This window comes from Vombatus ursinus, unplaced genomic scaffold, assembly GCF_900497805.2.
Source record: "Vombatus ursinus unplaced genomic scaffold, bare-nosed wombat genome assembly UNPS02012811.1, whole genome shotgun sequence".
Taxonomy (NCBI): Eukaryota; Metazoa; Chordata; class Mammalia; order Diprotodontia; family Vombatidae; genus Vombatus; species Vombatus ursinus.
The window spans coordinates 1,162,309-1,173,124 of NW_020952589.1; the positions used below are offsets into that span (position 1 = coordinate 1,162,309).

The following is a 10,816-nucleotide window of genomic DNA, read 5'->3' on the forward strand; positions in this document are numbered from 1 at the left end:
CTGATGCTGATGCTGATGCTGATGCTGATGCTGATGCTGATGCTGATGGAGGAGTCCCGGGAGTTGGGGCTGCCGGAAGGAGAGAGGGAAGGAAAGCGCGGGGATATGTGGCCAAGACCGGCGACAGATGCTGTTGTCAAGCAGCCGAGCCCCCCTAGGGCGTCAGACCCGCAGAGCAGGCAGAGAGACGCGGCGTCTGCGAGATGAGCCTGCCTTCTCTGTCTGAGCCGGGAGGCTAAGCCGCGGGGCTTGGCAATTGGGAGAGGCAGGGGGTGGGATGGGGGGATGGGAAGCAAAGGGCACCCTCACCCTGACTCCTTCTCGTTCTGGGACATCTGGCCTCCTCGGGCTGGACCGACCTGGCAGGATGGCAGTGCAGGATGCAATTCCGGATGACAGCGATCTCCTGCGCCCCTCCTCTGCACCTAGAGTCCTGTTCCTGGGAGGAAAGAAAAAAGCTGCTGGTGGTGACAGATCCCTGCCCGCCGGGAGCTCCCAGTCTAGCTGGGGAGCTGAGACAGACAGGGAGAGGGGCTAGAGAGCAGGATATATGGTCCTGCTTAAATTGCGGTCTTTTCATCTATCCACCTCCCTCCCCTCTCCCTCCTCCCTTCCTCCCTTTCCCTCTTCCCCCCTCCCTTTCTGCACATACTCAATTTTACCACCTCTGTACTTGTGCTCATTGAACGAGGCCTTTCCCCCTCCTCAACCTTCAAAATGGAGGCTTCTCTGACCAACACAGCCAACGCTGATCTCTGAATCATAGTATGTGGGAGACGCAAGGGACTCCCGCCCCGCCCCCACTCCACCCCCACCCTCCTCACACGGGGAATCACAAGAACAGGAAGCATAGTCCAGCCCCCTCGATTTACAGACGAGAAACTGGATGGTTAAGAAAGGTTCAGTGGCTTGAGGAGGGTCACACAGCAAGTAGACCTTGGCCTCAACCACTGATCTATCGATTCCAGTATCCAAGCCCGAATCAATGTGCCACAAGGGAAAGGTTGCTGTATTTGGAGGCAGGGGGTTCACATCCCGTCCCTGTTGCTTACTATCTGTGTGACCTTGGACGAGTCATTTAATTTCTCTGAGTTGCCTCAATTTCCTCAGCTCCCAGAAGGGGAGGTTGGAGCCTAAGGTCATTTCTGGCTTCCAGTGTCTGATTTGCTACCTCCTGTTGTGGGTGGATGGATTCTATGCCATGGTCCAGCTGTGGTTTTCTAATCATGTTATTTTTTGATTCCTCAACCAGAGTGTGAGATCCCAGGGGGCAAGGACTGGTCCAGGGGTGGGGAATCTGTGGCCTTCTAGGCCCTCAAGTGCAGCCCTTCAATTGAATCCAATGGATTCCTAAGGTTCCCCATCCCTGGACTAGTCTATGCTTTCATTTACTGAACTCCTACTATGTGCTAGATGCTATAGTCAGAATTTCTGGGATATAAAAATAAGCAAAACATAATCCCGGCCTTCAAGGAGTTTGTAAGAGGAAGAATAAGTTTATCATTTACAAAAGGCTTCACATTTCTTATTTTTTTAATAAATATTTGTTGAGCTGCTTATAAATGCCAAGGGTTCATATTGGACTTCCAATAAGCAGCAGAGAGGAAGGATTACCGTGTGAGGCAGGTTAGTGGTCTAGAATGCCTTCCTGAAGGTTTGTAGGAGCCCAGGGGCCAAGGAGTTAGAGGACACTGAGGTTCAGAGAGGTCATACAGGTCCCAGGTGCTCTGGGAATGAAAATGAAATCTGTCATATGGGGCTTAGTGGAGTAGGTGAGCAGATAAAGAGAGAACAGGAGAGAGGAGTGCCCAATGTAGCCCTCACCCACAACCAGGGCCACGTGGAGAATGAATTCTGATCAACTTGTGCACAGAGTATTCAAATCTCAGAAATGGAAGGAACCTCTGATGGAACAATAAGAGAAAGGAAAGTGCCAGATAATGAACTGGCCTTGGAGATGGAAAGCTGAGTTCAAGACTTATCAAACACTAGCTGTGTGTCCCTGGGCAGAGCTTATTAGCGTCCAGACCATTCTTAGAATGTAAGGCAGTTGGCATCTAAATTAGTAGAGAAGGTAAACCCCTAATGATAAAAATCACAGATCTGAACCAAAAAAAAATTATTGCTTCCTTTTCTTTTTTAAGCTGCAATCATTTTTTAATATGATCTCCCCTCCGTCACGCCCCCTCCACACCTCTCACTGATCCCTCATCCTAAAAGAAAAACAGTTGAGGAAAACTAAGCAATAAATTAATGCCCTCTGGACAACACATGCAATGTTTTGCCCTTGTCCACCCCCACCCCTCCAGTGAGAGGAGTCGAGTATGTTTCATTATCTCCATGAAATAAATGATCATTTATTTCTTTTAAACTAAACTGGGCTGTTTTTGAGTATTGTTTTCCTTTACATAGTTATTATTATTAGTGTAGAGTGTTCCAGTTCTATTTTCTTTGCTCTGCTCAGTTCAGGTAAGTCTTACTAGATTCCTTTGAATTGTAATATTAGGATAGGGACTGGACCTAGGGACTCCTAGGGACTATTTACTTATGGAACTCCCAGATGTGGAAGCTCCTTCTTTAGGTGCAGGTCAGTACCTTTTAAGCTGGAGATGGTGAATTTATTTAAATTTTTTTGATAATTATATTTATCAAATATTTATATAACTAGTTTTCCTTTCTCATCCTCTGTATTTTATTTGATGCATTTAAAAAACATAATTCTGAAAAGGCAGCCATGAGCTTCACCAGAAGGAGTCTATGACCAAAAAAAAAAAAAAAGATTCAGATTCCTGGTCCTAGAGGGCTGCCTGGAGGCACAGAGAGGTTAAATGATTCACCCAGGGTCACACAGCCAGTTATGTGTAACAGGCAGGCTTGTACCTAAGTTTTTCTGACTTGGAAGCTAGTCTTTCATTATGCTATACTGCCTTGTTCCTGTAATGTATATTATAATATGTATATATATAATATTATACATACATATATCTCACACATAGTTCCCTGCCTTATTCCGTATACCTTTTTAAAACTGCATTTTTGTCCAATTAATAACTCCTACACTTCATTTTATTATATATATAATATGTAATACATATACTATTATATATAATTCATTATATGTATAAATTTTTAAGATTGCATTTTGGTCCAATTAATAACTCCTGCATTTTATTTATTTGATATTACACACATATAATATGCAATATATATATATATAGTATTTATAGTTAAAATTCATTACATATATGGATTTTTTAAATTGCATTTTTGGGTCTAAGTAAATAACTCCTACCTTTTATTTGGTTATGTATAGATGTATATATTTATACACATATATAATGTACTCTTTATGTGTAAAATTCATTATATGTATGACTTTTTAAAAATTGCATTTTGGTCCAATTAGTAACTTCTACACTTTATTTGATTTTGTATGTATGTAATAAACACACTATTATAAGAATTTAAAAATTTTTACTTTTTGATCCAATTAATAACTCCTACATGTATAAATATGTATAAATGTATATATGTATAAATCATATATATGGTAGATGTATACAGTATATGCTATTAAATGTACAAAATTCATTCTACATGAAATTTTAAAATGAGATTTTTATCCAATTAATAACTCGTGCACTTTATTTGATTTTGCAATAACATAACATACACTATTATATATGTTTGTATAACGCCTTCCCCCATATGTACTAAATAGCTGTGCATTTTAAAAGGTTTCCATCATATCAGATTTTCCTTTTAAGACACAACCAGTCCTGAGAGTAGTCTCTCCCCTCCCCCTACCCCCCCCTCCGGCCCCCGACCCAGGTCTGGAGGCCTGGGATCCCTGGGGATCTGGGTGCATCCCCTTAAGCACCTTCACGGTCCGGGAGGGCGCAGACACACCCCCACCTTGCAGCGGGCTGCCCCAGCCAGGTCCTCCCGGGCTAGAGGGAGCACGCAGGCAGCCAGAAGGTTGCGCCGTGGAAGCAGCTTCTCATAGCTCCTCCTCTTCCCCTGGCCCGGGCTGGGGCTCCTGGATGACGTCACCGACCAGGAAGCCGCCGGCCTCTGGTGGGGAGGGAGGCTGGTGCCCCTGGGCAGGGCTGCACCCAGGTGCAAAGGCTGGAAGACAGGAGAAGCGGGGAGGGACTCAGGGCGTGGGTGGCCCCCTGGGTGGCGTGCACGGGAGGGACCTCAGCTTTCTGCTTTCTTTTTTTTCCTTTCTCCAGGAAGGTGCCCACGTCCCTGTCTAGGGGGGCTGAGACCCTGCTGGACCGTCGCCGGGCTGATGTCGGGCGCGTGACTGTCAGCATCTCCCGCCTGCTCCCTGCCCTTTGCCTAGCAACAGCAGAGGCAAGTGGGTCGTGCCCATCAGGGCGGGCTGGGAGCAGCCGCTACGCCGGGCATCATGTTCAGCAGGTCTGGCTACCGGGCCCTGCCCTTGGGCGACTTTGACCGTTTCCAGCAATCCAGCCTGGGTATCTACGGCTCCAAGCAGGGCTTCTTCCCCACCATTCTGGGGCGAGACCGGCTGAGCCTGGGGCAAGATGTGGGTGAGTGACAGGAGAGGGGAGGGGGACGTGCCCTCATTTGCACCCACATCAGCTCCCCCCAAAGGGCTGTGAGGGGCAGGGGTGGTTACTGGCCTCCCTTCAGCCCATGGCAAGTCAGACTGAGCTTTAGGCCTGGGACCTGGTCTAGCCTAGCCACCAAGCAGAGCTGGGTGAACTTGGAGACAGGAAAACTTGGGTTCCAATCCAGCTTTGGATGCTTACTATCTGTATGCCCCTAGGAAAGTCACTTAATCTCTCCCAGCCTCAGTTTCTTCATCTGTAAAATGAGGATAGTAATAACTGCCACACTTAAATCACAGCGTTGTCATAAAGCCCAAATGAGGTAATATAACTTTATCATTACTTGCCCAGGGTATGAGGGCAGGATCCATCTTGTTTAGAAAATCCTCACCCCAGGGTGGCTTTCTTAGGGTATTCCCCTGGGAGGGCTTAGAATGAGCATGGGGATCATCAGGGCAGAACTGGAAAGGACTTTAGGTTGTCCACTCCAACACTCCCATTTTATAGCTGAGGAGACTGAGGCCTGCCAGGGTTATGCATGTAGTTATCCAAGGTGGGATATGAACCCAGTTCTTCTGACTCCAGAGCTAGACTGTGTACTAGTGAAGCTTGCCTCCATATACAGGCTGTTCCCCATTTCTGAAGCTTCTCGCTGTCCTCGCCTCCCTTTCTGGGATCCTTACTTTTCCTCACAGCTTAGCTAAAGTACCAACTCTTCTGAGAAATGGTTCTTCTCACATCCTAAATTATTTCATATTTACTTACCTATATTTATATTGTTTTCCCCCAGTAAGCTTCCTGAGGGCAGGGACTGTTTTTTGCTTCGGTTTTTTTTTGGGGGGGGGGAGGTGTTGTATTCCTAGCATTTAGCCTAATACTTGGCACTATGATCTATAAATGCTCATTGGATTAGTTTGAATTAAAGTCGGATTTAGCAGGGGGTATTGTACGATGAATATTGAAGTCAGAGTACCTCCAATCAGGAAGACCTGAATTCACATCTGGCCTCAGGCACTTACTGGCTGTATGACCTTGGGCAAGTCACTTAACCTCTGTTTGCCTCAGTTTCCTTAACTGTAAAATGGGGATAATAATGACACCTACCTCCTTGGGTTGTTGTGAGAATAAAGTGAAACAGTGCCTGGTAAGAGCTGTATAAATTGCTAGCTATTTTTATTACTATTATCATTATTGTTGTTATTACCTATATTGAAATTTCCCCCTCTGTATGACCTCAAATTGCTTAACTTCACCCTATCTCAGTTTCCTCATCTGAAAAGTAAGGGGAGGTTGCATTAGATAACCTTGAAGGTCCCTTCCACTTCCAAATCAGTAATGTCTAGGCCCGTCCATTTTTCTGTGCAGGATGGGGCTCTGCAGAGCTATAGTGATGAATCGTACAAGGCCTTGGGAAAACTGTATTTATTTTTAGCTCCTCTTATAACTCGTGGGAACTGTGCCTCTACCTCTAGTAATATCAATCACCCCCCATGTCTGTAGATCCCATTTTAAACTTTCTCAAGGACTCTCCTGTATATTATCTGATTTGATACTTACCACATCCTCCTGTGGTATGCAGGGCAGGAATTATCATGGCTGTTTTACAAATCGGGAGACTGAGTCTCTTAAAGAGAACCTGACAAGCTCAGGGGATTTGTAGAAGGAGAAGAGTTAAAATCTAGAAATGGTTTAAGAACATTATTCTCATTTCCCAGATGAAGATACTGAGGTCCAGAGCTTGTGAGTCAGGAGTAAAAACTTGGACCCATCCAGCAATGCTGTATTTGCTGGGCTGCCCTGTCCTTTGCCAGAGAAGACTTAGTAAGCCCAGTGTTACTGAACTCACTTCCTAAAATGTGGTTTGTCCTAAAACCACTCCTCAACTTTCAATGGCTCCCAATTACCTTCAGGAAAAAAATCCGAACTCCTTACTTTAACATTTGGTCCAGATCTTCCCCATCTAGCCTTACAGAATCACAGAATTAGAGGGTTAGGGGGAACCTCCGTGGCCAACAAATCCACAAAAGGGATCCCCACTATAATATACTTGACAGGTATTCATGGAGCATCTGCCTCCAAGCAGAGCAAATCCAATCCTTCCTTCACTGGGCCGTCTTCTCTTTCCCAAGGTATACATGCCCAGCTCCCCATTTTATATGGCATCAGGGTCTTTCACCATCCTAGATGCCTTTCCCCCAGACATTTTCTAGCTTGTTGATGTCCTTAAACCAAATCACCCAGAATTGAACACAGCACTCCAGATTGGGTCTAACAAGCCTACGGTTAGGCTCAAAGTATGACCTTCTTGATATAGTCCAAGATTGTATCATCCTTTGGGACTGATACTGATTGATTCAGAACAGCCGCTGTGAAGTCATGCCCGCCTCCATCTTATACTGGTGAAGTTGAGTTTTGGCCTCCAATTGCAAGACTACGTTTTCCTTTGTTGAATTTCATCTTGTTAGATTTATCCCAGTGTTCTAGCCTGTCAAGATACTTTTGGATTCTGATTCTTATATCCACTGTGTCATCTATCATCATTGTGCCATCTGTGGATATGATGAGTATACCTTCATTCAAGGCATTAATGAGAAATGTTAAGCAGCACAGGGCCAAGTGCAGATACTCAACTGGAGATTTCCTGCCATGTTGACTGTGAACGATTCATAACCACTCTTTGAATAAAACCATCCAGTGAGTTCTGTAGCAATTGAAATTAAGGTAAACTGAGGCACAAAGTTCCAAGCATGTTCAGTGTATTGGTAAGGCTAGCAGTTACCAATAAAAGGGGTCTTTAGTTCCTCAGCAAGACAAAAAGACCCCAGATGAGGGTGTATATCATTTTTACAGACAAGAGGAGGAGCATGGAAAAACTGGAAGGCAGCATCATAGATGGGGAAGACAATATGATTGGTTACAAAGTCTGAAGCATCACAGGCATGGAGAACGATATGATTGGCTGGAAATCAGCAATGTGGGGCTAGCAACAATCCCTCCTTCCATCTAAGAAATTTTGATTGATATAGTCCACTTACAAGAATGACTAATGGTATAGGGATAACAGATTTCCTCTGATCGGTCAAGGATGGCTAGTGGTATAGAGATAACTGGTTTCATTTCATGAAAGTGATTTATAGGGAAACTGAACTTTTAAACTTAACTCAGAGACAAAGCAGTGTGACTTAGAGGGTTATACACAATGTCGTGGTGATACCAAACAGAATCAATTACAGAAATGGAGATAATATCAATTTAATTTTCTCGGTTTTGAATTCATCTGATTGTATCATCATCTAATCTCTATCTCTCTTTTCCACAGAAATAATGAGATGCTTTATCAAAAAGCATTGCTAAGATTAGGTTAACTCTGTCATCTACTAATTTAATCATTTAAATGAACTTATTTAATAATAGCATTCCTCTCATCTACTAGTTTAATCATTCAAGGGAGCTTAGTGCGCCATACTTCTTCTTGATGAAGCCTTGCTGGCTCTTGTAATCACTGCTTTCCTTATTAGTTATTCTTTAGCCCTCGTGTTAATTATTCTTTTTAGATACTTTTCCAGGAATCGAGATGAAGCTCCTTGGCCATATGATTTCAGACTCTTTTCTCTTTCCTTCTTTGAAAACTGGAACATTTGCCCTTCTCCAGACCCATGGTATTTCTCCAGTTTTCCATGATCTCTTTCATCTGTCCTTGACAGCAGCTCAGCATTCATTTGTGCCTGTTCTTTCCGCACCTGAGGATGTAGTTCACCTGGGCCAGGTGACTTGAATTCATCAAGGGTAGTTAGGTACTTTCTGACCATCCCCTTAATCATCTTAGCTGTCAACTCCCCAGTAGTCATTTTGGGTCTTCCATTTCCCATGTAAAGGTGTATTTTCCTTTGCTGAGAAAACAGAAATAAAGTAAGATTTGAGCAGTTCTGCCTTCTTTCTGTTGTAAATTCTCATCATATAATTCAGCTCTATCAAAAGCCCCTATCCGTTCTTTGATCCTTCCCTTTCTCCCAATGTAGCTATTACACTTCATTTTTGTGATTCTTAGCTTCCTTTGACAGTGTCAGCTCATTCTGAGCTTTTACATTACTGGCACCATTTTTACAGGACTGTGCCATGATGATACTCATTTTCCGTTATCTGAGAATGAACTACCTGTTACTTTGTTCCCATCTTCTGTGCATTTCTTTTAAAAACCTAAGTTGGTTGGAAAGTTCCCTGTGTACCCACATTGGTCTCTTTAGATGAATCCTATTTTTCCTCTTTGATGGAATCGTTTCCTTTTCTGTCTTCAGAATTTAATTCTCCAATCCATCCCTCCTGGGCAGGTTTTACTCAAAGCATTTTACTCTATGGAGTCTTTCTTTTTAACCATTTGAAATCTGCTTTCCTCAAACACAGGGTATCTATTGGCCTATGTGCTGATTTCTTTTCTTTTCTTTTTTTTTTTTTTTTTGATTTCTTCTTTTTTGTCACTCCAGGATGAAATAATCATTTCCCCCACGCTTCCCGTCATTTCTGCCCCAGCAACCAGCTCTTCCCTCTTAGTGAGAATTGTATTCAGAATAGAATTCCTTCATTTGGTTCCTTCACCTGCTTAAAGATGAAATTGTCAGTAGAGTTGTCAAGAAGTCATTAGCTTCTCTGCTTTTGTCAGAGAGAGCTCCAGCAATATCTGAAAAATCAGTTTCCTGTAACTATTGTACTGTATTGTGTTTCTATGTCAGGCTGGTGATCTATTTCCAAAATTCACCTAGCTATTTTTTTTTCTTCAGGTGGTTTGTAGGATTCTCCAATGACAGAATCACTTTTTCCTCTCTCCTTTTACCTTTACCGTAATATTCTCCATTATTCTTCCCTTTTTTGGTTCCTGGATTTCCCATAAATATGCCTTGTTAATAACCAGTGTTCCCTCTCTTCCTCCTTTTACAAACCTACGCTGTTTCTTTTGGGCCATGGACCAGTCATGGATTTCATCCCACCAACTCTTAGTCATACCTACCAAGTAAAATTTGCCTCTTTTTAGTAAAGCCTTCTACTGCCTCTTACTTATTGCCTACACTTTGGGCATTTGCATATGGACATTGGAGGTCATATGTTTTACAACATTTTTTTTTTTTATTTTTGTCTTCCGTGAATTTCTGGGTGTTTTAGATGTGATTTTTCTTTCTTCTCTGTGGCTACTCTCTGAAGTATCTAACTTAGGGGACTGACCTGGGCAGTCTTTACCCGCCCCTATCCTTTTTAATTTAAAATCCTTTTGGTTAGCTTTGCAAGTCAGGAAAATTCATTTTCTCCTGCCTTTGTTAGGTGTGCTCCCATCTCTGATGAGGAATCTGTCATCCTTATATTTTCAACCGTATCTGAATACCCTTCTCAGACACCACCTTCTTAGCCAGCTGTTTATCACCTAAATTAATTTTCCTTTTCTGTATCCTTTTTTGTAAATAGATAAAATGAAGAAAACTGATCTATGCCCTCGTAGTCTTCAGTTTCTTGCCCAAGACTTCACAGTTGGTGGCAATGGTTTTGGGGTTCCTTCTGAATGTATCTTTTGTGCCCACAGAAATCACCAGAAATGAGCAGTTGTTTTCTCTTTTTTTCTAAGTTTCGGGATGTCCTCTGTTACATGCCCCAGGAAGAGGGCAGATTCCTCTATTGTTATCTCTTTGCCCAAATAGCTGCCTCAGTCCCCCTGAGCAAGAAATTACCATCTCCTTCTCCCCTCTTCTCTTTGTTCTCCCAGCTCCCAGACTCTTCTCTGTCACTCTGAGAGTGACAGCTACTTTTTCCTCCTTGGCTCATTGGACTCCTCTTCAAGAAGGTCCTCAAATCTGATTTTTAAGCTTTAATTGTACAGCTTCCCTTTCCTTTCTTCTTTCCTTCTGTCTTCAGTCATCCTCTTCCATCTCCAAGTTCCTTTGCCCTTTCTCTCCCTTCGTTGAAAGTTTTATTTCCATTTACTTAAGGAAGGCATCACTTTCCCTTACAATTAGAGAGGTATGGGCCAGCTTCCATGGCCTTTCTATGTACCCTGTGTGCCAACCACATCCCTTTTCTTACTGTCTCCTAAGCATTTCAGGGTCATTCTTGTCTCCAGATTCCTTCCTTGAATACCCTTCCACCTCTCCTGTCTGCCAGGACAGATCCTCCCCATACTCTAAGGCCTAGCTCAAGTCCCAACTCCCCCAGGAAGAATTCCTGTAGGCCTTACTAACCAAACACCTTCATCTGCC

General features: G+C 43.3%; 2 protein-coding genes across 5 annotated transcripts in view; one reads left to right on the top strand and one right to left on the bottom strand.

The window, feature by feature from the left end:
- The window catches only part of PML (promyelocytic leukemia), a 50,776-nt gene extending 50,020 nt beyond the window's left edge, over positions 1-756 (bottom strand). For 3 of the 4 annotated variants that reach the window (XM_027858271.1, XM_027858270.1, XM_027858268.1), the window contains exons 1-2: positions 653-745; positions 310-439 (exon numbers count right to left, since the gene is read on the bottom strand). In XM_027858271.1, the coding sequence (XP_027714072.1) occupies positions 310-335 (26 nt within the window). In that variant the 5' untranslated portion in view covers positions 336-439; positions 653-745. Of the gene's footprint in view, positions 1-309; positions 440-652 lie in introns of all 4 variants that reach the window. The other variant, XM_027858269.1, reaches the window with a different exon arrangement.
- Positions 757-4,047: 3,291 nt separating this feature from the next.
- STOML1 (stomatin like 1) overlaps positions 4,048-10,816 on the top strand; it is a 25,879-nt gene continuing 19,110 nt past the window's right edge. Inside the window, exons 1-2 of the mRNA XM_027858267.1 lie at positions 4,048-4,119; positions 4,236-4,559. Coding sequence (XP_027714068.1) covers positions 4,415-4,559 — 145 coding nt within the window. The 5' untranslated portion in view covers positions 4,048-4,119; positions 4,236-4,414. The remainder of the gene's footprint in view (positions 4,120-4,235; positions 4,560-10,816) is intronic.